This window comes from Pelobates fuscus, chromosome 13 (genome assembly GCF_036172605.1).
Source record: "Pelobates fuscus isolate aPelFus1 chromosome 13, aPelFus1.pri, whole genome shotgun sequence".
In the NCBI taxonomy this organism is placed as follows: Eukaryota; Metazoa; Chordata; class Amphibia; order Anura; family Pelobatidae; genus Pelobates; species Pelobates fuscus.
The window spans coordinates 84,218,129-84,245,606 of record NC_086329.1 but is presented as its reverse complement, the minus strand read 5'-3'; the positions used below and the strand labels follow the sequence as shown (position 1 = coordinate 84,245,606).

Here is a 27,478-nt window from a genome sequence, read left to right as displayed (position 1 = left end):
AGCAATTTCTCGTCCCTGAGAGCTACAGATAGAAGCGTATACCTAAGCTTGTATATATAACATATAAAAATGTGCAGCTCTTTCCATGCCCCACATGTACTAAAATTGTGTTTATTTCTTGACTGCATACGCTGTTGTGGCAGTATTACACAAATGTTAACCCCTGCATACAAAATATCTGACATACCGTGTTTTTGCTTGTTTATTACTCTTGAAAAAAAAAAAAAATGTGCGTTTCTTCTTAAGTGCCACAGTACTATGTCTCTTGAAATGCCTGTAACTATTATCGTGGCATAGTAAACCTGTCTGTCAAGCTTTTGCACAACAAAAATAAAGAATTAAAAAAAAAAAAAAAAAAAAAAATATGTCTATCAGAGGGTGTGTAAGAGGGAATAAGACCGAGAATAGGATAGAAACTGGAAAATATAGGATTTCACCGAATCCCATAAAGATTTACAAATATAAGAAGATAAAGATATCCAGGAGCTTATAGCATATAATGAGTAAATACTAAATGTATAATATATTATCACAGAGTAGATATAAATATCAATACAATTCCAAAATTCTAAAAACTCTTAAAACTTTTCTAAAAACTCTTAAAACAAATATTGGAGACTGTGAATTAGGCTGTTAGTCTATATTACTAACAAGCCTAGATTTAGTTTTTTATCCTTTTTTCTTTCTTATATGAAAGTAGAATAAATTCATAAGAACCTTATCTGATTCTGTATTGTATATCCAAGCAGGTCAGAGGTTATTTATGATATATGTTCAAAGATTACATATGTTATAACAACTTGTTTTAGTGCTTGGACTGATCCCTCATTTATCTACAATTTGGACTTTTATGTATTGCTGACATATAAGACTAAGAAACTGTTTATTGACTCTTTCCTGGATGTTTTAATAGATTTTAGAATTTTGGAATTGTATTGATATTTATATCTACTCTCTGATAATATATTATACATTTAGTATTTACTCATTATATGCTATAAGCTCCTGGATATCTTTATCTTCTTATATTTAGTTATGAGTGTGTATTCTGCCTACCACATTGCAGATTGTACTTTTTTTTTTGTACAGGTGACTGTGTGTACCTGATGAGGGACAGCCGCAGGACTCCAGACGGACAGCCAGTGCGACAGTCGTATAGGCTCCTGTCTCACATAAACCGAGAGAAACTGGACATCTTCCGTATTGAGAAGCTGTGGAAAAATGAAAAGTACTTTTTCTTAAGATTAAATATTAAGTTACTGGTAAATAACGCACAAGAAATTCTTGATCTAATATTGTACTCTGTTTTGGTTTTTTTCTCCCTAGGGGAGAACGTTTTGCATTTGGCCACCATTACTTCCGGCCACATGAGACGCACCACTCACCCTCTCGTAGGTTTTACCACAATGAGCTGTTCCGGGTGCCGCTGTATGAGATCATTCCACTGGAAGCTGTGGTTGGCACATGCTGTGTCTTGGACCTGTATACTTACTGCAAAGGTGAGCTATGCCTAAATCAAAATTCAAGTGAATTTGCAACTGTCCACCTGTATATAGCAATCTCTTTCTCTGTCTGTTATGTAGGAAGGCCTAAAGGAGTGAAAGAACAAGATGTTTATATATGTGATTATCGTCTGGATAAATCTGCTCACCTTTTCTATAAAATTCACCGCAATCGCTTCCCTATCTGCACTAAAAGCTATGCCTTTGACCATTTCACGAAGAAACTGACCCCAAAAAGGGACTTTTCGGTAAGAATCAATGGTACAGCGAGGGAACACCTAATGGTAATTATAATTTCTCATCCTTGACGTGACCATTGTCTTTTCTCATTTCACAGCCTCACTATGTGCCAGACAACTACAAACGTAATGGTGGTCGGTAAGTGTTTGTAATTTATTTTAATTTAATTTTTTTTATTGGAGACTTTGATTTCCAGGGTTTGTTAATGTGTTAATACCACGCTCTTTTACCAAGATCGTCCTGGAAATCTGGACGCTCAAAACCGCCCACTAGGGACCTTCCACTTGAGGAGGACCCTCTCCCTCAAATGGATGATCTATTGGGAAGTGAAGAGATGCCGGTCCCTGAGGAGGCAGATCCTGATACCACCAACCTGGAGGTGCAGGAAACTCCAGTGGAAGAACATAGCCCCCTTCCCCACCACGCATGCTCTCCTCAAATCAGACAACAGGCGCAAAGAGAGAAACTTAACCAGATCCTTCTCAGGCTTCTTGAAAAGCTCCCTGGGAAAAATGGTGAGTCCCCAAGGCAGGGGATGCATATTTGTTATCTAGCGTGACTGAATAGTGCCAAGATAAAAATGTGTTCTTGCAATTGTCATTATTGATCACTATTGTGTTATTTGGCTCTCCCAATCACATCGCTAGTTACAGAGTTTTGCGTTAAGACTTTTGAATACATTTATTAAGGAATTTGTGCATTCTCCCTAGGTATCACTTGAAATACAATCTTAGTCCCCACAGCTGGTAAAAATTCAGATGTATACAGATTGCTCATGCTGGCGTACTCCATGTTATTAGAATGATCCTTCTCAAAGATTGATAGGTGGAGTGTGGATGGGATTGCTGAGCTGAAAGGCTTCTGAAATTAGCTCTGAACACCTAGTAACAAGATAGAACTTACAGATAATATAGTTGTTTTTGTATAGGGTAACATGTAAAGCTTTATAGTAAAGAGCATGATTAATTTCTTTAAATTATTTTTTAAATAGAATCTTATGTACATTGAGATGGACAAATTGCTGTTAATTTTGTAGATAACAGAGATTCTTGAACCTGTATTCAGTGGGGTGGTTGCAACGTGCAAGCTCACTCCTGATGCATTGTGGGTAGCATGCATGCTCACGATTTCTTACACAGCAGAGAGGAAGTTTTCATATTTACATGGAGCCCAGCAATACATTGGTCATGTAGTGTAAATAGTAATGCAGTAGTGAATGATGTTTTCATGTCTGTTTTGGTCTCCCAGCTGTTGATGTGACATATCTGCTGGAGGAGGGCCCCTGCAGGAAGCTGCGGCGACGCACCCTTACACTTCCAGAGTGCATCTTTAAGAAGTGATGGGATAAACAGAGACTGCCAGTCTGATGAAAGAAAAGTAGAAGGGCTCACCAGCCCTGAACGAGTGAACAGGGGACAGTCTGTATAATCCGTGTCTTTGAGTACAGACCTGGAGCACTTACACAGTATTCGGTTTATCCTTTTGCCCCAGGTGGAAACTGAGTTTACTATTATTGGATGCAGGCATGAGCAGCCTCCCACACAGGGATTTAGCACTTACCTCTGGAAGGAGATTGCGCAGATGGAATTTATTTTAATTTAATATTTTTTGGTACTGGTTCTTTTTCAGATGATTTGAATTTAAGCTTTTGCCCTGCAGGTCCATTCATGCTGTGTGCACACTGTGCTACTTTTTGACTCTGCACTTTCCTGCAGTCTCTGTGCGCCCTGCACTCTCACATCGTTCAGCCACTCTGTGTGCGCTGTTTATTTCCCTTAGCTTTCATACACTCCTGGTAAAGCTGTCAGTGGTCTAAGGCTCAAGGACTCTGCTTTTTATTTAGCATTCATACAGATCAGCAGACTGTCCTCGAGGTCTTGAAATTTAGTGCATGATGAATCTGCAGAAATGATGACGGCTCTTGTTGGTAAAAGAAAACATTGGGTGGTCAATACCTGGCCTTGAAATCTATAGCTCACCTCTCATAATTCATGGTGTCCTATGCTTTAATATCAAATGTCCCTATTAAATAATTATGTTTGTTACTGCTTGGCCACATTATCCGAATACATAGCATCCTCTCTCTGGTTCCACAACCTTGGCATGTGCTGCCATGTGCCTCCCCCTCTATCATGTAGAATTTCTATTACTCTAGTCTGGAGTAGATTACAAACTGTACTGTGTGCTCTTCCCATGTAGAACTAGCTCTCCCTTGAGTACTGACTGTGACCCCTGCCACTAAACAGGACTAGTACTCTCCTGCAAAATGTGCCTCAACCACAGAGGAGCACCGATACTCTCCTAACCAGGCAAAAATACAGCTCCCCTGAATAGTTAACCCTTTCAGCTGATCAGGAATAGCACGCCCTGTACATTGTGCTACTTCCACCGAGTATTAATAGTATCGCATGGCAAACACCGTACCTACCCAGGAGATATAATATAGCATCATCTTGCCATTTGGTAATAGTAATATCCTGTGTTTGTCTTGTGTAATATCCTCCCACTACTTGGCCCTATTTGCCCTCTGCTGCCAATCAATAATTGCACTGCTCTGTATTATATGTCCCTGTCCCAGACAGGTAATGCATGAGGGCACATTACACAAGGGCCTGTATGAGATATTGATGTTGTAATATGTCAAGTAGTGGGGGAGCCATATTTCTTAGTAATCCAGGTGGAGGCGCACTTCCTGATCCTGAGACATTATGGGTGGGGGAGCTTGGTGAAGCCGTCCCACATAAGATTTCCGTATTTCCTGCCCCATAGTGAGACGTAGGTGTTTGGGGCAGTCATTTGCAGTATCCCATGGGAGACGTGTACTTTTATCTTTTAAAATGTATAGCAGAGAGAGGCACCATGCAAGAGGTGGAGAGACAGCTCCAGCCGTCATTAGGAAAAAGCTACAGGACCCCATTGACCCCTGGGTTGATGATAGAAATCTTGATGGAGGCAAACTTAAAAATAATACAATAAAGCATAGCTTTTGAATTTTATATATCTAGAGATATATACATATATCAAAAAGTCCTTATAAAAGGAATACAGATTGTTAAATAATGTGCCAAGTTATGTGTGTATATATTATATTGCTATGTAATATATATACATGAATATATTTGTATTGGTGTGAAGCAATATTGCGACCTGTCGGTTATTACACCGGCTCATGGCGTTCTGATGTATAATACCCGTTAATGTCATTCCACCAACCCTCGCACTGCCAGGACTTGCACAATGCAGCAAATCGCAGAAAGGGTTAACTTGTTACATCTTGATTTTGAGAGAAAAAAAAAAAAAAAGGTAAAAATAAAATCCTTTCCAAAAGAAAATATTTTATTAAAAAAAAGAAAAGAAAAAAAAAAAAAAGGTGTTTTGAATATTTTCTTATTTTGCAAGACTGAGAGTGGTGCATCCGAGTATACAATACTCGGACTGCCTTCAATCCACACTCCGTCTGCTGTACTTTTTTCCAGAAAAAAAAAGGGATTAAAGATAAAAAAAAAAAAAATATGAATCATTGTAAATTGTGTGTAACACTAAAAAGGTCATTCAAAATGGCAGGTAGAGAGAAGCAAGTCTCTGTGACATTGTGGGGAGCGCACGTATCACGCTGTGACATCAAATTAAGGAGTCAGAGGCTTAAAAAATATTTTCAGACAATCAAAGGATTTGAAGCGAGCAACGCTATAAATATATACATATATATATATTTTTATTTTTTTTCTGTGTGTGTGCCTGTGTTTGATTTAATATTCGAGGAAGATTTTTTTTCCCAATTGGAAATAGAATTCCTTTTTTTTTTTTTTTTTTTTTTTTGCCAGTTTGTTTTATAATAATAATTGAAAAGAAGGTTTATCATAAGGTTTTTAAAATTCTAGAAGCACTACACCGTACGCAGTCCTGACCCGCCTGTCTGCGTGGCCGGTGCGCTGAACACGATGCTGCTAATATGTTTCATTTTTACATGCAGAACGAAATAGATCATTGTTTTGATGTTAATCTCTGTAAATGATGTTATTACCGATTCTAGCATTGGATGTACTCTTCAATCTCAGTTACTGAGACTCTAGTATTAAATGGAAAAAATACCTGTTTTCCTACTTACCGCTTGTGTTTTTGTTTTTTGTTTGTTTGTTTTTGTTTTCTTTTTTTTCTTCCCGTCTGTGTGGAACTCGTGTTTTAAAGAGGTAGAAGTTTCACATTCACATATTTAAAAAAAGAAATAAAACACACTACTGTCCTATTTTTGGCAAGTTGAAATAGAAGTATCAAAGGAAATATCTGACAATCATTCTGGGGTCAAGAATGAATTTTTTCCTAATTTGTTGCAAAACCAGATGGACTTCATACTGGGTTTTTTGCCTTCTTATGTATCAACCGAAAAAACAAATGTGAGGTTGAACTTGATCGATGTCTCTCTTCGTCTATCAAACAGCATTTTCATACCCTCACGTTAATGTTTTTTTCTGGGGTTCAGGAGCCTTGGCTAACATGATTATGCCCAGGCTAGTTGAAAAACTAATTTTTTCTCAAAGTGTTGTGTTTTGAAAAGTGGTGCAAAGTTGTAAAACTGGAGTAATCCCCCAATGAAATGTGTTTTCTGATCCCATTTGAATTTTAAAGTGATTGCCTCACTTTTAGAACTTTGCATCACATTTCGGATCACGTCACTCTGATAACTCTCCTTGTTACCTCACATGTTACGTTTGTTCAGTCCTCCTAGCAAAAGGGATGTTCACAAAAAGCACAGTATGGTTATAACGTGTTAAAGTGACAGTTTCATATGGCTGAAGAAGTTAGTAGTGCCTTCTCACATCAGAGCCACAAAAAGGCGGGTGGAATAGTTTGAGTTGCTTTATAACATGCTTTTTAAGTTTAGGTGAAACTTCTCCTTTAACCACTCTTAAGTCTTTATACTGTTGTTACTTTGGAAAAAAAATATTCTCCTCACTACATAAATGGTGAGATCCGTACATTTGATTCCTTCCTTAAAAATAACTAAACATAAAAATAAAAAACGTATTCTCCTAAAATGGATAAAGTTGTACATTTTATATGTTAATTAAAACTCAAGTAACCAACAGAACCTAGGTGCAGTTGATCAGTTTTAGCCTTGTATTTATGCTGTATTGTTCTCCATCTCCAAAACGTTTTAGTTCAAATTTTATTTATTTATTTTTTTGCTATTTCTTCAGCATAAGCCTGCCCCCTTAGGAGAAGAAAGTGGATGTGGGGCGGTTATGTCAGCAGCTCAGCTGAAAATGAATTCTCATTGGACCTGCTCTATACGTAGACTGTAAGTTAAGGCCAGTCATGAAGATATTTTGTGAAAAGTTTAGCCATTACTAAACCTAGATTTACCACAAAACACAAACTGATGTAAAGAAAAGTCTCAGCATGGATGAGTGCAGAACCAAATCATCTACCCCATCTAAGTTGTACTGGTGCGTTTTTTTTAATTTTTTATGTGATCTAAAAAGAACACAGGACACTGTGCCTCTAAACTTTGTCAAAAACCGTAAGTGAATTATCTCTGTATTATCCATTTCTCACATTCACACAATTGTGTCCATAAACATTTTATTTGGGAATCTCCCTCTGCTCAGCTTTGTCATACTTGTGTGTATATCTAGAGACAGATATAGATAAAAACAGCACTGCATACAGAATACAGCTACAATATCTGACCCAAGAGCTTACAATCTAATAATTCATACACATCTGTTTACAATTCATTACAGCCAGTGCAGTTTGTGTATATATATTTATAATGTATAATATAGTTATAAATATTCTAAATATACAGCCCACAATCCAAACTCCAGCCTTATAGCATTTTTCTTGGAATGTTCTTTCTACAGAGCGTCCAGCGTTGACTCATGCCTCCCATGCAAGTTTAGTGAGGCTGATGTGTGCCCATGTATCATATCAGGCCACATGTTCTACATGGGAGTTGGCAGCATGTCCATGTTATGCTCTATCGGCGCTATATGGAATATGTTGGCGTTTTATGGTCTATGCCAAGACATGAGGGCCAGTCTCTGATAACTTGTATGAAACAGACGATAAGGACTCTTGTTAAAAACGTCCGAGCGACATCTCTTTCTTGCTGGGCCCCACAGAGGTGGTTTGTGTTTGTGGCTGTCTTTGGAAGAGGTTAAAAGTGGTTTAGTATGGTGAAATACTGTCCTAAATTACTTTTTTTTCTTTATCTTTTTCGATGCAGTGGTTCTCACAATATTAGCGATGTGTATCCCACTGGAACAAGACCAGTGTCCTGTCCACGACGGCAGCAGATCCAGTCCTCGTCCACTGTGCTTAGAAGCTGCAGAACATCACCTTTCTTAAAGCTCAGCTGATCCTGCTCTGTACAAGCATGATCGCACAGTGCTCGTAGAGACCTGCAAAAAAAATAAACAAACACACAGTGTGATCACACAGGACTAATATGGGAAGAAATACCATGCTATATCACACTACACTTGTTATGGCCCTGTAGGTTGAAATGCACAGCTGATGTAGGGTCCTGCAAAAAGAGATTCACAGCATGATCGCACAGCATGCAGAAATACAACTGCTATAATGTAGCACTTACAGGAAAAGCTCATAGCAACACTTGCACATGCTGGTACCTAGATGTATATAGAAAAACTGCATTTTAACACGAGACTGGAAATGGAAGTGATCTTACCTTTCCTTTTTTCCAGTATTCTCCTGATCGCTCTTATCCGTGTCTGGAGGGAGTCCTGCAGTGTGTTCTGGTGGAGGTGGCTTCCTTATGAAATCCAATACATTCATATTTGGAGTCAGCCAACTGGAGGGCATTCTACAGAGGGGGGACACACACTAAATTACTTACTCTATCTTCTTTACAGGTACATATCATACACATTTTACAATATTACAGTTTCCTTACTCTTTCCACAAATGCACCGATGCACAAATGCCATCTGAACTGGTATGCTGGTTATCACCTACCTCGATTTTATTTTTCCCTTTTCCAATTCCCGATAATGAGCAGAATTTGCACCAAATAGATGTCCAAGCCAGTTTCCCCAATCCTCATTACTCTGCGGCAGAACTTCATTCTGAGCATCTGGTTTAGTGCATTTCTCTTTCTCAACAGACACAGAGCTTGATCCGTTGTCTGCAGGAGTGGGTCTGCTAGAGTGTACCATATCTTGTTCTGATCTGGGATACTGGTTGGGCTGCACTTTGAGTTTATTGCCTTCATTCACAGTTGAAGGATCTACTTCTGTGGGCTTAGGTCTCATGGACTCTGAGATCACAGATGAACTTGTTTTACTCTCAGGAACACCCCAATTTCTCAGTTTTATCAAAGGTGCAAAGCCAAAAGAATCCTTTTTAGAAGGAATATACATGCGTGAAGCCTGGCTAAGCTGTTGCCACCAGTTAGAAGTTGAATTCACTGGAGTGTCAATGCTGGGTGAGGGTTTCTCTAGTGTCTTCTTTAGGGGGGAAGACAAGTCCTGAGGGTTATCCTTGCAAATCAACAAGGTGTCCTCTTTACTTCCTACCAAATTGTGTGCAAACTGTTCTCCCCATTGCAGGATATGCTTAAAAGATTTCCCTCCCCAGGGGTCTGATACGATATGTCCATAGCTGTGACGTTGGTGGGAATCGGGAGGGTCCTGCAGCGGCAGGTGGTGATGCTCAAACAGTAGATCCACATGGAAGGTCAGAACAGATAGAGGTTGCAAGATCAGAAGAAGCTCCTCAAAAAGCTCAGGCTGAGAAGTAGTGGCTAGTGTCAGGAAAGCAGTGGGACCATAAAAGGTTGAGTAGAGATCTGTTGGATAGAGATTGAAAACAGATACAATTTACCAATGATCGATAATACTTAAACTGTCAGAGCGCAGAATTCATCGTATATTGCTTCTTTTTGATTATACTCATGTACCTGTATCAATTATTCACATACAATGCAGCACTGTGGAATATGATGGCATTTTAAAAATAACACATTGCTGCTTGGGTTTTAGTCCGAACACCAGCCATCTTGGACCTGTATCTGACCACAAAACTGAATCTTAAATTTACCCCCTAATGGCACTTTGCAACTTGTGTTTTCGCATAAAACTATCTGCAGCCTACATTTGCGAACACCTAAGTGTAACTGATATAGCCTTTGGGCACCAGACTTTAGTATTACTCACCATAGTTGTGATGCAGATGTGATAACCAGAGATCCAACTGTTTAATGCTGAGAAAAATAAAAAAAAAGAATTCTCAAATTTGGGGAAAGACCTCTAACATGACATTTACTGACAAAGCCACTTATGTTTCATAGTATGTCCCATTCATATGGTATCCACTTCCTGCTCTCTTCAATCCCATCACAATAGATCAAAACCTTATCCACCCTGTGAGTGACACCCTTTTATTTCCACTTACTTTAGTAGTCCAAAAATGAAGGCATTAAACCTCCTCTGGGGATCTCTGAGTTGTGAGAAACTACTGATGCAGTGAAACAGGTTGCGTGTAGACCCTGGTGTTGAATCTAAGAGAGAAATGTATTACAATATCTGTAAGTTATTCAACCTGTTTTCTTTCAGACAAATGTTACGAGCTACAATGCTACTTATGGTAGAAATCCTGCATTTTGAGACCCCCGAACAAAGATGGTGCAAGTCTCACCTTGTTTAATGGAGGTCTCAACCAAATTCCACGGACTCAGCCTCCTCCTTCCAATGATCACATCTTTCTGAAAAGGCTTCAATCCATTACTCAGCAGACCATAAATGGAGGGGCACAGGCCATTTAGGAGAAGATAGCCAAGCTCGGGACTGATTTTGCTGTCACCGAGTTGAGTCTGAAAGAATGCAGAGATTACGCACTGATCACAACATATCCTCACATTATTCCCTCCTTACTGACTCTGACCGCCATCATCTGTTCCCAACATTTACAGGACCTTTCAACTCTCAGAAACCACATTACCCAACTCAGCAACCCCTACGTATGTGCCCTCTTACCTCTACTCACTCATCTTCACCGATCCTAGCTTTACTCTGACACGCAATTTCAGAGCCCCTTAATTCTAACACCACCTTCCTCCTCCCAATAGTTCTTAACACGTATACCATCTCAAGCATACTAGTGCCTCTCAATTCTCAAACTACACCCTAATCTAAATCCTTTCATTAATTTTTATACCCATTAAAACATTTTGCGTCCAGCTCTGATATCTCTGGTACATTTATCCATCCTATTACCGATCAGGCAGCCCATGCATCACCGCTATCTCACCTTTTGCACTTGGTTTCTGCTGCTGTTGAAATGACTGATAATGTTGTCTACAGATGAACCAATCACAACTAACAGACCTGGTGAAACGAATAGAGAAGCACAAAGTGAGAAATTAAGTTGTTTTGATCACAAGTGTGAAACATCTTGGGCAAAAAAAAAATTATAAAATCACATTTATTTAATTACACCATTATTGAGATGCACACCAAAAACATTTAAATTGTACTATTTTTCATGTAATACTTCATTTTCTTTTAAATGTATATTAAAGTTCAGCAAGGGCACATATGGCACAGCAGATTAAGAAATATTGTTTTCCCCTACACTATGTTCCCTTAAGTCCATTGATTATTTCTGCTCCATATTGGATGTATAGTGTAGGGAGGAGGTCTCTTTGTGGATTAAGAGGTTTCACTAGTGGCAGGAAATGACATTCTTTAGAACAATGATTGAGAGGAAGCAAGGTGGAGGCACACAGTTCTATTACCGTAACCACTTCCTCTCATCTGAGTGGTAAAGGTGCCTGTGGATTTCTTGGTCCATCATACAATTCAGTTTTTATACTATAACTGTTTTTAAAAGTTTTAATACGGAGTATCCCTGGCTCCTTGTAACACAGCTCCTCTCAATGCACAGGCTAATGCTTCTGCATTAGCCCAAGTAGCCTTAGATGGCAGGGATTTCCTAGGGTCGTCCACTGTTAGCTCTAAGCTTACCACAGTTGCCCCATGCTGGTATGAATTGGTATGTAGTATAACTCCACCTTAGCCATACTTCCAAGCTCCATGCGGCTGGAGAACCTCATTCAGTGTTAAAAGCTTTTCAATATTCAATTTAACACTGAACTGTAGCATGGCTTGAGAGGATGCCAGGTACATAACTACTTCAATTAGATAAAGTGGTTATTCTGCCTAGAATATCCCTTTATTGGTTTCCCAAAACATTTCAAACAGTAAATATACAAGGTCTGTCCGGAAACTATCCAGCCATGTGATATGAAAAATAGAGACCTTTATTGAAGAAGATAAATCACTTTGTTCATGCAGCCCTAGCCATGTGATTTACAGAGCCTTCCTAAAGACTACCTGTAAAGAGTCATCTAATGCAGTACTGCTACCTTTTAGCACCCGCAGCCCAGCAAAAAGAGGAGAACTATTTTGCAGACCGGTGTCAGCCAGAAATAAAAACCAATGGCATGTGTGAGGGGTGCAGTTTCTGTGGGGTGGGAGGGAAGGGGGTAAGGAGGGCAGTGTGTGTATAGAGGGGAGAATGATTGTAGGGTAGAGACAAACTTTAGCATATCAATATACTGCACAGCTAGACTGCTGAAATGCTCCTTTATAAATAGTGCACATATCACACTAGCGACCTGCACTGTTTTCCCATGCTGGGGCAAGTGAAAATAAAACTAACTAACTGGAGATCTTGAATTATTGAACTATTCTTTCTGCTATATAAAATGATAAAGATGCAATTTCCTATTCTGTAACGCACTATATGGCTCTATTGCTGTAAGGTAAAAAAGAGTAACAGGATATGTTTCTCTTTAGAAATAACCAATCTGAGAATTTCAAAAGAACCTGATCTTGATTTCCATCTGTAGAACAGATAGAGGTGACCTGTAATTTGTAGCACTATCACACTGCCTTTTCACCGCTCACTCTGGAACGCCCGCTCTGTCTGTAGCACTGCCAAATCAGCTTTTATTCATGACTTTTTTTTATTTCCAATTCTGAAAATCTAATGGCCCTTAAACTTGGCTTTCCTCCACTGTGCTTCCCCTGCTTCTCTTTCACATTGTTGCACTTTTCAGCTTACTCCCCCGTTCCTTCACTCGTTCTTTGAGATCCATGCCTTTTCGCTATGCATTGCAGTTATCTATCACTCTCCTGGCTACTCTGGCTCCTTTTTGGAACACTTCTCAGCCTGGCTTACTCACTTCCCATCCTCTGGCATTCCCTCTGTTATCCTTGGACACATTACCATTGCTGTAGATACATTGACCAGCTGCACGACCCCTACATTTTGCTCTATGACTGCCTCCGTGGGACTCACACAGTGGTCTGATTCTCCTACTCATTAAGCCAGCAACACTTTAGACCTTATCTTCTCCAAACTTTGTTGTATCACTAACACACCCCTCCCTCTCTCTGACTGCCACCTCCTAAGCAGCAATCTTATTTTGCCCCCAGCCCGACTACCCTCACATGGCACACAGACTCTGAAGAAAACTGAAATCTCTTGATCTGCAGCAGCTTCCCGCTGACATCCAACCTCTCCTTCCACCCGTCTACTACCACATGTTCTTCTATGGAAACTACCCTATAACGCTACCATCTTAAGTACCCTGGGTAATCTATGTCCACTCACTGCCCTTAAAACTAGACGCCAGACCTGGCATATGAAATCCACCCGATACCACAAGAGGTGCTCGAGAGTGGAGGAACATTACTGAAAGAAGTCTCATAGTATGGCTGACTTACGGCACTACAAATGTATGTTGCATTCCTACAGCAGGCCCTCACTCTTACCAAACAAACATATTTCACTTTCCTCATCTCCACCTTCTCGTGTGATCCCAAACCTTTAATTTACTAACGCACCTCATGTCATCTCTACCATCTACCAATCTCAGTGTTATATTGGAAATATTTTACACATGCAAAAAGAAATTTTATCACATGACAGGAGGCTTCGTATTTTGCATAACTTTCTTTACTTTATGCCTCCAGCAGCACAAGTCAATCAGAAAACTTTAAACCAATCAGTAACAGGCATCACATCCATATATAAAGCCCTGACAGTCACATGACTTCCTCTTTCTTTGCTGCTTCCAGCCAAGGCACAGGTCAGAGTATTAAGCTCTCAACCGTTTTCTATATTTAATGCAAATTTATCTTATGGTCCCTTTAAATTGTTTTGGCATTGTACCTTTTTACTTTCCCCCTGTCTGGGGCCTCCCTTTTTCATCTGCCTCCTCTATTTCCCCCTGCTAGATCCATCCTTCTCCCTGGACTGCTAGGTGGTTTGTTTCCCACTGTTTTTTCCCCTGCTGGGATCGGTTGCTGTCTGTCTGCTTGCCTGTTTGTCCCTCGCGATTCGCGGCATTTTACCGCGATCGCGCGGGACCACCAGGCTTCTCTAAGAGTTCCAGTGTACCGAGGGGTGGGTAGGGGGGCGCGAGGGGGTGCCGACCGAGACCGTCGGACCGCAATCGTGGGCCGCGGTCGCGGACTGCGCGGCGAATTTGCGCGTGAACGGCGGCCATCTTGGATCTCGCGATACCGCGAGATCCTCGGCGGCCATATTAGTTTCGCCAGTTCGTGATTCCCACGAACTGGCACAGAGTTCCTGCTTCTATAAATGTTTATATTTAGGTTTTATGTGCCATTAAAGTATTACATGAATAATTGGTCCTTCCCACAGGACACCTAACCTAGTTTTAAGGTAAAGTGTTTATATTCTTGATACAGTCGGAAATAAAAGTTTTTGCCACATAATATAATGTGTTAACTACACACACTCCTAATCCCTGCAACTCAGTGTTAAAGGGCCACTGCAGATTACTTACCAGTAGGATGGTATTACACCAAACCAGGAGCAACTCCCATCAGGCTAAGCACACTTCTCACTGTAGTTAACCCCTGCAACTCTGTGCTAAAGGGCCACTGCAGATTACTTACCATTAGGATGGTATTGCACCAAACCAGGAACAACTCCCATCAGGCTAAGCACACTTCTCACTGCAGTTAACCCCTGCAACTCTGTGCTAAAGGACCACTGCAGGTATCTTACCATTGGGATTGTATTACTGATAACCACGGAGTACGATCTGTCACTGTATGCCAGACCGGTACACAATGGATACATGTATGTCGACAGCACCATGAAGGAGAGCTCACGGTGCTGCCAAAACTCCACAGTACTATACCCAATAAGGGTGACCCCTTGGGTAATTTGGAGACTACCGTACATCCCCATACAGGCTTACGTCCCGACATTTCTGACCGTTCAGCCCGGTCTTATTGAGGGCGACCCCCTCCTCAGACCACTCCAGAAAATCTCTAAGTGGTACTGATGGAAACAGTTCTGGGTGAACCCCAGCTGTATGTGGAGACCCACTAGTGGCAATAAGTGTATTACCGTACCTGACACCTGTCTCGGTACCCCACAGACCGGAAGAGGGTCCCAACAGGCCATAAGGGACATACATACAGGGGTGACCCCCTAAGCTGGGTGACCCCAGGATAGTCTTACCCCGGTGCTAGTGGCATAGGTACGAAGGGGTGTTCCCCGCGCCCTTGTCTAGGGTTTTTTCTACCTTCAGAGTATGCTCTGGCATTGCATGCACAGACCAGGACTCACTACAGGCATGTGTTCCGACGCCTCTATGTGTCAATTGGAGGACCCGTACACCCTTCCCTTAACCGAGAAGGAGAACTCACTATACCGCCAAACTCTACAACTCTAGGACATATAAGGATGAACCATTAGATTAAACATAGGGAGACTTTCACGTCTCCCATACCAGGGTACGTCCCGGTCCTACGGAGGGTGTCCTCATTCTCAGACCACTACTCAGATCCTATGGAAGTGGTACCGATTCATCGAAATGCTGGGTGACCCCGGTTATACACAGAGACACACTGAGTGGCAATAAGCGTACTGTTGTACGATCCTGACTCCACAGACCGAAAGGGTGTGAACCAACAGGTCGGATTTCCCTCAATTCACCGACCAATTTCCAGGTGAGGATTAAGCTGCCAGGGCAGCTCCGGGGGAAGAAGCCCTCTCCAAGAGGCTGGCTAACAAGTCGGGCACCTTACCACCTAAGCACCATGGGAAGGACCCAACGCGACTTCCCCAAAGGGGAAAGAGAACACTCGACTTAGCGGAACCGTCTCTCAGAACGTCCTGCTCATTGAACATCTCAGACCCTTCATAAGGGGACGAGGACTCCATTCTCTCCTTTCTCTGGAGATCATAAGAGAATGGAGAGTCTCCATCGGAAGAGGAAAAGTGACAGAACCCACTGGAAAACTCGCGTACCACCAGACACCCAGGATCATCCGAAAGGGGTTTGCCGAAGCACCGGGCACACCTTGCAAACCTCCGGCTTCGGGGAAAAGAAGTACGAAACAAGCTCAGGATGGAATGCCCACGTCATCTAGGAACGAACAAGATAGTCCTCAACAGGGAGCTCGGTGTCACTACAGTGATATCTATGCCCCGATCAGACCGAGGTCCACGTAAAGTAGTAAAGAAGAAGACAGGAGACTCTCACCGTCATCAACATAGACCAACCCAATGGTTTTGGGACGTACCGACATCTCAAGAAGGAAGGTATACATCTATTAGGAGACCTACTCCTCGAAAAGGTTTTTGCAAGGTTAGATTTGAAAGGACGCTTACCTATTGGCACACATAGTACCTCAAGAAGTTTTGGAAGCTGGTCAGGACACATTGAAGAGCAAAGGGTATCCGCTGTAACTTACTGACCCTTTGCAAGCCCAATTCCTAACTGCGTAGACAAACGAGATTTATTGTCACAGTTCCTGGAACTGTTGGGATTCATAGTGAACAGAGCGGAGTCGGTTCGATTCCAGTCCTGAGTAACTACGTACCTCTACTTCGGAATAGATTCCACATTGGACGGATTGCACCTTCCCCACATCAACGATAGCGACTTTCGTAAGGAAATTCGACGGATATGACGGAAAGGCTCCATAATACCTTGACTACTTCCCAGGACCACTCCACTGACGGGCCAGACATCGACTGAAAGCTCACTGCCTGAGATCCGGGCACACCTACGAAATTGGGATCAGAATGGCAAGGACTTCGATAATACTCGTTACAGAGGTAAAGGAGCTAAGCGTGACTTCTGGAATGATTGTTTTAATTGGGATCATCCTCTGCTTCTTCAGTTTTAACTTGCCTTCGGGCAGATCAAAGGGAGAACATCATCGATTGTTAACGCAGGAGCGGCTAGAGTTGGTGGATTGGTGTCTTCCAAGGGAGACTGGTATGTCAAGGGACTATCGCAACCAACTAGAGTCATGGGACTCATGGACAGCAGGTATTCCCCGAAATAATTTATCCACACTTGGAAGTCACTGGGGTATGGAAAGGGACTACGATTTTTTATTACCCCTATCTACCTCGATGTTGAATCTTGCTCATAATTTTTCACGACGGGCCGATCGGAACGATCCGACCGCTCCATTAACGGGATACGTTCCGTTATTTCTACAGCGCATAGTACGATTCTCGACACTCCGGTCGATCAAGAACCTTTGATAGGCCGTTTTTCCGCGGGGTAACGTACGGTCCCGAACCATGAGTTAAAGTATCACGGTTGTGAGACTTTGATTGGGTTTTTTTCGGAACTAGTCAGATAACACGATCCTATCCCTCCGTCAGTCATATCACGTTAGATTTTTTCGTCGGTTATCAGATATTCTGGAGTTCGACGTATATGATTTTTCGGTATCACCAGAAGGAAGGACCTCTACGGTGTCTCGTAGAACTAAATCCTTTCCGCGTCCGTGTTTTACCCTGTTCCCGGCAGTTTTCCCAGTCTTTGTACAGTTATAGCGGTGTTTGGTTAGATGGAGATCCCGACAACACTTAGATTGACACATTAAGACATCGGCGGGGTTATAACAACCATACAAGCCAGTTCCCATGAACACTCCGTCTAGATGGGTTCACGGGTTGTTATCGTTAACGGGGGAGGAGACGTGCTTTAGGTACTCATTCGGTACGAGGCACGGCTGCTTCTCAGGCCTTCACGAGGGGCCTCTATATTTTTTACAGGCGGCGAATTGGACACGGCGAGACATCTTCCGTATATTTATTTTCGTCAACCACACATGCATCCTTTCGATCATACCACAGCTTTAAAAATGCAAAATACGAAGCCTCCTGTCATGTGATAAAATTGTAGATTATGCTAACGTAGTGTACCTATAATCTTAATTTTAATAATGACAGGAGGCGAGTATTTTCCCTCCCTATACTCTGGGAAATTCTAATTTTCTGGTTATCATTCTCAGTCTAATTATAAGATTTTGGATATTTCAGTATATTTATGGGATGCTTATTTGGTTGACGGGTGTTACAGCCGTGGCGATTATTTAAGTATACTATGGTTGTTTAATGTTGCAATTTGTTAACGTAATATAAATATAGATGCATATAGTACTGGTTTTTATGTGGACATCAGTTGGGTTCCATCACCTTTCACGTATTTCTGTTCTTTTCAGAGTAACCATCATAAAGATAAAAATCAAGATAAAGCTGGAAGGTTTTTCAAGTCATGTTCCAAATTATGTTCTACACGTTACTCAGGACTGTTATTCGAATTCCCTGGCGATATAATGGACTGTTTTCGCATCAAAGAAAGAGGAAGTCATGTGACTGTCAGGGCTTTATATATGGATGTGATGCCTGTTACTGATTGGTTTAAAGTTTTCTGATTGACTTGTGCTGCTGGAGGCATAAAGTAAAGAAAGTTATGCAAAATACTCGCCTCCTGTCATTATTAAAATTAAGATTATAGGTACACTATGTTAGCATAATCTACAATTGCTTTGTTTCTCCCTGTCTCTGCAGTCTTTCGAATGAAAATCCTTAAAAACACACTTCTTTAGGAAACCTATTCTATTTTCCCCCTTAAATTAACTCAATAGGCACCCAGACCACTCCATCTCAATGAAGTGGTCTGGGTGCCATATCCCCCCACCACCCTCAATTTTAACCCTGCAGTTTAAAATATTGCCAGTCAGCAGGAACGGCAATGTTTTCAAGACAAGGTTCAATGCCTGTAATGGCAGTCACCCAGACAGCCACTAGAGGCACTTCTGAAGACATAGCAGAGTAAACACTGCTATTTCTAGCGCAGCATGGCTTTTTGCCATGCATGCGCACTAGCCTCCCAATGCTTTCCTATGGAAAGCGTTGCTAAGATCATCAATCTCGATGATCTCAGCCAAACAGGTGGAGCAGGCCCCTTTCAGCAGGGGTCATGTCACCTAGACAGTGACTAGGGCACTATAGCATTAGAAATACGTATTTGTATTTCTAACGCTATACTGTTCCTTTAACTCCTCCTTCCTGATAATCTTCGTCTGCTGCCTTCCATGTACTGTGCTTCCTCATCCCAAACACATCTCCCACCCTCAGGTATAACCAGATCATTTGATGTATGTATTGCTCGTCCTTTGAGATTGTAAACTATTTTTGGAAGGGCCTTTATATACTGTTCCTGTGTGCAAACGTGTTTTGTTAGAATAGTTTGTTTTGTTTTACCTATCGTACAGCGTTGCTATATAAATAGTTTCCAGCACCATGTTATCTATACCCTCAAAGCACACTAGGTCCATTAACACTGCACCAACCTTTCTTTTCCTGCTGTAATGAGTCTTCCCCTCCATCTGCCATGAACTGATCTTGGACTGAAAAATAAAGTCAAGAAACAAAATCAGTATTGCTCTATCAAGTGGATATCACACACACTCAAACGACAACAGACCACACTACTGACACTGTTCATACAAATCAATAGCACGCACACACACACACACCAGGTTTACAATAACCAACAGACGCTTACACATGCAACCAAACCCCACACCTCGACTGAGTTTGCCCTGATAAAGTAAAGTTAGCCCCCCAACAGGTACATTAGATCAAAACCTAGCTTCAGATGCAGTGTTTTCTAGAAGACAGCACATCTTTGTTTTGATGGGCTGAAGATGAAAAGTGATGCCATGTAGTCTGTAACATACTCCTTGAACAGCTAGTGTCTTCCTGCAGTACATGATTTGTATGTGCTATCTAACAGCACAGAAGAATGAGGAGTGCCCAGAAAAACATTGTAGATCTGCCAACCCTAGAGACAAATTCAGCATTGTCTGAAGATCCCTGGTGTGTTATCAAATTTCTCTATAGAACACATAAGAACAATAGCAATATCTGAAGCTGCTGATCTTTGAGGCCACCAGTGTTCCCAACCATCCGATGAACCAAGTGCAGTCTGACATGCAATGGTTTAAATCAGGCTTCCCCAAACCCCGGCCCTCAAGATGTTGCTGAACTACAACCCCCATGATTCTATGAATGAAATAGATAGACTGAGAATCATGGGAGTTGTAGTTCAGCAACATTTGGAGGGCCGGAATTTGGGGAAGCATGGTTTAAAGGGACACTATAGTCACCCAAACAACTTTAGCTTAATGAAGCAATTTTGGAGTATTGATTATGCCCCTGCAGTCTCACTGCTGAATTTTCCAACATATAGGAAAGAAATTACTTTGTTTATGTAGGCCTGGTAACACCTCCCTGCATGTGACTTGCACAGCCTTCCTAACACTTCCTGTAAAGAGTCAATTAATGTTTATATTTCCTTTATTGCAAATTATGTTTAATTGGGAATTTATTATCTCCTGTTCTGTTAAAAGCTTGCAGGAGCCTCCTGTGCGTGATTAAAGTTCAATTTACAGAGGAGGAGATAAAAAAAACTTTTAAAGTAAGTACCATCTAAATGAAAATGAAACCATTTTATTTCAAGCAGGCTGTGTGAGTCACAACCAGTGGAGGTGTGGCTGGGGCTGCATAAACAGAAACAAAGTGATTTAACTCCTAAATGGCAGGGGTTTGAGCAGTGAGACTTCAAAATCATGATCTATACACTAAAACTGCTTCTTTAAGCGAAAGTTGTTTTGGTGACCACAGTGTCCCTTTAATTTATTTTACAACTACAGCAGGCACACTACCATGCATTATGTATGGAAAATGTTTTGACCTCACACACTACCTTAACCCCTTAAGGACACATGACATGTGTGACACGTCATTATTCCCTTTTATTCCAGAAGTTTGGTCCTTAAGGGGTTAAAGTGACATTAATGCATGTCAGCCGTAAAATCTGGTTATTTGTTGTTTGATACACAGATACAACCTGTGTTACACTGTCCGCTGGTAAGAATGTATGTGCTGGCTCCCTGCTTGGTTTATCCAATTGGCTGAGGCTACCAGGGATGGGATTTTTACCTCTGGTCAATAGTGCAAAGTTCTTTCACTGCTGTCGCAGGGATTCAGTTCTGTGTCCCATTCAATGATTTTCTATAAAAAACGTCACCCACTGTGGGTAGCAGTTAGTCACTCTGAGAGCTCTAAATCCACTATTAAGTGTAGTGGTTATGGTTCTTAGTACCAAACAATGCTTATAGCATCAAAGCACTATAACCATTGCAGCACATTGTGGAGGATATGTTGTTGTTGGGTTTTTTTAAGTCTATGGGCACTTTTTGTACTAGTTTACTAAAAAGCACCCATCCAGCCTACCACTGCGGCCCGCACTTCATAACCCAGAAGTTTAATTTCCACTGTTATCAGTGCAACTCCACAGGGGAGTGTTTCTGAGTAGCCAGGCTACCAGGTCTTGTCATATTGCTGTAAAATGGCTTCACAGAAAACCTGGAAACAGCACTCATGAGTTTCATGCCACCATAACCACTACAACGACCTGCAGTGGTTATGGTGCTTGCATGTCCCTTTAAGAAAGAGGAGCTATATATCCCAAATATACACATTCAGTAAATAGTTAAATAAGACCCTGATACAGGGGCCAGCATTGCCTGTAATGCTATGATATAGAGGGGGCACTGCCATCAGGGGTCATGTCCCTTTAAGTGCAATGTGTACTCAGCCTGGGGTTTATTATACCCCCATTGCTGTTAACCTCTTCCTTGCCTGATGGCTGAGACTGTTAACCCCTTCCTCTCCTCGCCTGGCGTTTCCCAGTCCTCCCTCTCACTCACCCTGGAAGCCTGAGACCCTCGGATGGCGGTACCTAGGACCCTGCGGCCTTTTTCAAACGGCACAAAATAGAGCTTGGATCAGATGGACGTGTCTGGTTGGTCACTGTGAGTCACGTGAATGAAACGCACCAATCAGAATCTCCCATGACTAATCTGCCTTGTTTACTTCCGGGATGGAAATTTGTAAGCTAAGGCAGGGGGCGTGGCCACATGATCCAGACTGCCAGGGGAGGAAGGGAGAAGGGGGAGAATAAGGGGAATATAGGGGATAACAGTACCCCTCTCACTATTGTATAGAGGTTAACAGTACAATAGTGAGAGGGGATGACAGTACTGTGGTGAGGGAGGTTTAGGGGTTAACAGTACAATAGTGAGAGGGGTATAGGGGTTAACAGTACAGTAGTGAGGGGGGTATAGGGGTTAACAGTACAATAGTAAGAGGGGTATAGGGGTTAACAGTACAGTGGTGAGGGGGGTTTATTGGTACAGTGGTGGGGGGGATTATTGGTTAACAGTACAGTGGGAAGACAGGACAATGTAACATTTTGGTGTATTGTTTGTAAATACTGGTTTTTTTTTTTTTGGTTTTTTTTTTAAGGATTTATAATAAGCTTTAGCCAGGCATTAGTAAGCAATAATTGCCAAAAGGCAGAACCCCAGCTGTTGTAAAAAAAAGAGATACCTATAATGCTTTGCAAGCCTTGGCTATGCTCACTCCTGCTCTACCACATATTCTGGTTGAAGATTCAGAGATCCACTGCTCTTTCAGTGAGACTCTAGCTGTTGGTGCATGCGTGGTGCCAGGATATAAATAATCTATTTCTGGGGTGATGGGTATTAAATAGCAGAAAACTGTAACAATTCCTCCCACCCACCTCCCTCGCCCCCACCCTATCACTCCCAAACCTGTGCTTGGTGTATCCAAGTGGGGGGTGCAGAGAGGTCCCCTCTCTGGTGACAGCCTGGGGAGCATCCTGTTCCTTGGAAACAATGGTGACTGCAGTACAGACACATCATGCGTGTCCAGCAGGTGCAGAAATCCCCGGTGTGGGGGAGAGAAAGCCCCTACAGGGGACATGCGGGCAGGGAGCGTCTGCAGGAGAGTGCGGTGGCCACAGGGCAGCACTGCTTTGGCACAGTTATAGGAGCTGTTCAGAGCTAGGCTGGAAGGTGGTAGGGAGCCAGGCGGGCAAATCAGACTTGGGTTAGTAGAAAGCTGGATGAGCAAATGAGAGGGAACTCCCTGTGAGCCAAATACAGAGGAGCTTTTGGCTGAGGTACAGGGCAGGCCACTCACTGTATTGCGTATATAGACATGGTACAGGTTTGGCCGTAAGGTAAAAGAAAAAGATAAAGCACATCAGTTTTGATTCATAGGGTCACACATACAATAATAAGTCGTACAAAAAGAAGCGTAAAAATTGGGGAAATCCCATGGCACAATTTCAGAGATAGGTTATTGCAGGAGAGAAACATGTAGTAAGTAGGGCCACTCGCACAGGCACGTGGTTACAAGGAAATGGCACAGACACATTTCATTGAAGGAGGGTAGTCAGGACACATAATGAGGCATAACCATGGTACGTAAATCACAAATATATTGAACATCCATGGATGAGGGTCAGGGAGATCACACACCGGGTAAGAGAGAGGCCAAGTAGGTTAGACACCAGGTTACAAAATAAAAAGGTTAGGTAGAAGCCATAATTGCCAGACAAAGAATTGGATAGTGGTCAAACAGATTAGGTGTCGTGGAAGATCATCATGATTTCAGGTGCAAAGTTAGTTGGAGAATGGTGTTAAGGACCAGATTTGTCATGGTTCATGCAGGTTACAGCAGGATTTGCATGAAGAGAAATATGGAGGAAGTTGATAGAGATATAAGTCAGAATATGGAAGGACATAGCAAGCAGGAAGAGAGGGAAGAGAAATGTAACAGTTAGTTTGACATAAAACAATGAACAAACACAATGCATGTGAATACACTGTATAATGGCCCCCACATTGTGAGTGATTTAAAAGCATCCTCTCATTACTTTCCTGTCTACATCAGCTATGTGTGTGTCAGTATACAAGCCAATATAGGTTGATCTGTCACTTTTCCAATAAGAAGAGCCTTTGCTCGTCAAGTCTGGGGATCTCGGATATAGACTCTGGCCATTATGTGATAAAGGGCTACTGACATTTTAGAAATTGCTGTTAAGCCTTCTTAATGAATTACTGACACTCAAGTAGAACAAGGTGGAATGGCCAAAGTTTGATCTTTACATGAGGGTTATTTATAAGCAGTGTATAAAAGTGACCTGAAAACAGAATTTGTAAAATTCAGGCCAAATCAACGGATTTGAAAATGATGATCACTGACAAGGCACAATTCCAACATGGAACCCTGATCATTTGCTATAATAAGCTTTGTTTCTGTATGGCAGGATTCACCTCGGTGGGACACACAGTTCAATGGATGATGGTATTCAATGTGTTTTATTACCTAGTAAAGAGTTGAATTATTTTTTATAGACACCTGTGACCTGAAAAAGGATAATGGTATGGAAACAGCTCATACGTTACATGATATGTGCATAAGAATGGTTTCTGTACATTTTGGGAAATAGTCACTGCAAGACACGTTTTCAAAATGGTCTCTCTATGATGTGTTTAGTATATTCTGTGTTAAAGAGCAAATTGGGTTATCTTCCTATGGAAGATGGAAGATAACATTAGGGAATGCTGCAAAGCTAGTCACAGTCTAGAATTCAGGAGCTGACCACTTGCAATCTGATACGGTAACCCTGTCACTGATTGGAAGGAGATGGTAGCAGTCAACACATTGAATGTTGAAGGAAGTGTCAGTTTATGGAATGTTACTAAGCCCATTACTGAGTGGAAGGCTGGTGAGCCAGTTACTGTATTGCAGATTACAGAGCCTGTCCTGGAGTGGAGGACCGCAATTACCATTAATGACCATAAGCTTATGTAGTCCATCACAGTGTCGAAGTTGACAGAGCAGATCAATGTGCTGAGGGATAATAAGTCATCATCACTGAATGGTATCCACCTTTGCCCATCACTTTATGGAGGGTTCCCATCACAGTGTCAAGGGGTATGGTGTTTGTCAACGTATTGAGGGTTACAGGCCTTTGGCCAAGTGAAGTTAAGTAGTGATTAAAATGTTTAAAACACTGTCATTGTTTAGATTAACAATGTGTTCAATTTTTAGGCATATTTAGTGTTTAATAGGTGTTACTATCTTGGGTTCTGTCATTGCATGTAATAGTCTGTAACTTTACCTATTAAACAGCCTTTAATGTCCCTATATCACTCCCACATTTGTGGCACGATTGTACATTTGAAGGTTCTTACCTTCTCTGATTTTCTTGTCTCCTCCATCTGCCATCCCTCGAATCCAGACCATTCCTTTCTTCACTTGGCTCTGGTCTCCTTTAAGGTTAGGTTCTACATTTGCCCCCTTCTGCCTCTTCACTTCTGGGTTAGAGAAAGAGGTAGAATGGCCATTTGCTGACCACAGTTCCCAAGCTGTTCCTTTAACCATGTCTTTATGTTCAGCCTTTGCAGCCATCATGAACTCCTTCCTATCTCCTGCAAAATTGAAATTAGACTCAACCATCGCTTCAGCTGTCTGGAGTTTGTTTTCATGGTGTTGGGGTCTGGTGTTCCTTGGGTGCTTGGAACATTTTTCTTCCGAATATGGGTTATCGTACCATTTATTACCTTCCACTAGATGCCGGGACCCATCATCACCAACTGTAACCTTATGAAGATCAGTTTCAACGGTGGCCTGAGCTTTTGCCTGCTGAGTATTCTGCTTTATAAGCGTATTGCGATATTTAAGTTCCCTAAATGTGGTAACCTCTTTTCCTGCTGGCATTGGCAGAGAATGTGATCCCAGTGTTCCATGGTAGAATGCTGTAGCTGTCAGTTCATTGACTGGAGGTTGTTCGCTGTCTGGGGAGAATATAATTAACCAGTCGCTCCTGTCTTTCTTTGATTGCTGAGCTGGTGGCACTCCTGAACTTCGTCTCCTCTTTTGGGCCAGTTCATTGAATGAGGTTATATTCTTCTTAGGGCTCTGTGTGGTTAGATTTCCATGGGAGACCAGACCTGGAAGGAGTATATCATCTGTACCCAAAGGCAGATTGGTATGGGTGGTATCAGGGCTTGCAGTCACATTGGCATTTTTGTTGTCCTCTACCTCTGCTCTGTGTTGTATGTCCTCGTTACAATCCAGAAATCCAGAAATTCGTGGAGCTGGAACAGGCTTAAGATCAGATACGGCATTGCAGTTATCATCCAATGTAGTTCCCGCCCCCCCAATGGATGGATCAGTTGAGGGACTTTTCAAGCCCCCTGTGATGCTTGACTGCAGTGTTATGGTGCTTGCTGTTTCACAATCCTGTTGTATAGGTGTGAGATCGTCTTCAATGGCAGAATCCAAAGGGATGATATCTGGTTGCTGGTCTGGGGTTTCTGGACCATCCTGCAAGAATTCCTTATAGTACATGGACACTGGTGACTCATCAAGTGTGAAGTCTGAGGAACTACTGCTGTTGGAAGATGGTGAGGATGGAGATAATGGACTGGATGGGGATAGGATCTCATCACTTGACTCCAGATTGTTCTGAGATATATCCAGGCGAGAGCTTACATGCTCAGTGTGCTTGTCACAACACTGGCATGGAATAGATGGATCATTTGAATTGGCATCGACTTCAACTCTGTCTGGTATGTCTTTCCAAAGGTGACATCCAGTTATTTCCTCCTTGCCTGGGTCTCTGGTTATGGAATTTTCCATGAGCTCAGACCGCAGTGAGAGATGGACCCCAAGCGAAACATGTTGTAGGTGCACAAAGTTTAGATTGCTAACAAGGGCATTTCTTGGAGCCAACATTGTCTTTGCTATCAAGAGCTTTGATCCAAGTGAATTATCTACAGTTCGTATCTAATTGAGCTTTTGTGATGACATTTTGACAAGATAGTGGTATTTTCAATTGTACCTGGCAACTGGCCAGTATTTTATTCCATATTATATGTCAGCATTTTTATATTATGTATGTCTGCTCCTTTATTCATTGATTTCAACTTTCATTAGACCAAGAGTTATTGGATTTTGAAGTCTTCTTGGTGCTGACCTGCAGAATATAAGATAAGAACCAGCAAACTGTGTGAGAGGATGAGGAGCACATTGTATATGGCAAGCTGGTTCTGCATGATCACAATGTGATTCAACACACATACCAGGGTCAAAGAAAAACACTACCACACATTAGCTGCAGACAAACACCAGATTGACATCCTTGATGTGTTATAAGGGGAACACTTCAACAACAGGGGTTTAGGGCAGATCAACGCAACTACAACACTAAAGCTTAGAAACACAGTGTTTCAAAATAGGGGGAAACACCGCAAAAATTATACAATGCCACAACACAAAGAAATACATTATATACGTGTACAATTCCACTACACAGGTGATGGTGTGGTAAAGATGTACAAAGTAACACCACAAAGATGTACTGCACAATATATAATATGTTATAATGACACAACACAGAGAATAAAACATATAAACAATGAAACACAGAGACATATACTGTTCAGTACCGCAATGTCAAACAACAA

At 41.8% G+C, this 27,478-nt stretch overlaps 2 protein-coding genes across 7 annotated transcripts in view; one reads left to right on the top strand and one right to left on the bottom strand.

Annotated features, from left to right (window-relative positions):
• ASH1L (ASH1 like histone lysine methyltransferase) overlaps positions 1-5,849 on the top strand; it is a 118,842-nt gene extending 112,993 nt beyond the window's left edge. For all 3 annotated transcript variants that reach the window (XM_063439388.1, XM_063439390.1, XM_063439389.1), the window contains exons 23-28: positions 1,090-1,228; positions 1,327-1,499; positions 1,584-1,750; positions 1,840-1,880; positions 1,977-2,257; positions 2,991-5,849. In XM_063439388.1, coding sequence (XP_063295458.1) covers positions 1,090-1,228; positions 1,327-1,499; positions 1,584-1,750; positions 1,840-1,880; positions 1,977-2,257; positions 2,991-3,082 — 893 coding nt within the window. In that variant the 3' untranslated portion in view covers positions 3,083-5,849. The remainder of the gene's footprint in view (positions 1-1,089; positions 1,229-1,326; positions 1,500-1,583; positions 1,751-1,839; positions 1,881-1,976; positions 2,258-2,990) is intronic.
• Positions 5,850-7,308: 1,459 nt separating this feature from the next.
• The window catches only part of RUSC1 (RUN and SH3 domain containing 1), a 308,029-nt gene continuing 287,859 nt past the window's right edge, over positions 7,309-27,478 (bottom strand). For 3 of the 4 annotated variants that reach the window (XM_063439393.1, XM_063439392.1, XM_063439394.1), the window contains exons 2-11: positions 25,202-26,988; positions 22,748-23,137; positions 19,418-19,474; positions 11,016-11,092; positions 10,404-10,578; positions 10,161-10,266; positions 9,923-9,969; positions 8,724-9,555; positions 8,437-8,571; positions 7,309-8,146 (exon numbers count right to left, since the gene is read on the bottom strand). In XM_063439393.1, the coding sequence (XP_063295463.1) occupies positions 7,978-8,146; positions 8,437-8,571; positions 8,724-9,555; positions 9,923-9,969; positions 10,161-10,266; positions 10,404-10,578; positions 11,016-11,092; positions 19,418-19,474; positions 22,748-23,137; positions 25,202-26,747 (3,534 nt within the window). In that variant the 5' untranslated portion in view covers positions 26,748-26,988 and the 3' untranslated portion in view covers positions 7,309-7,977. The remainder of the gene's footprint in view (positions 8,147-8,436; positions 8,572-8,723; positions 9,556-9,922; positions 9,970-10,160; positions 10,267-10,403; positions 10,579-11,015; positions 11,093-19,417; positions 19,475-22,747; positions 23,138-25,201; positions 26,989-27,478) is intronic. The other variant, XM_063439395.1, reaches the window with a different exon arrangement.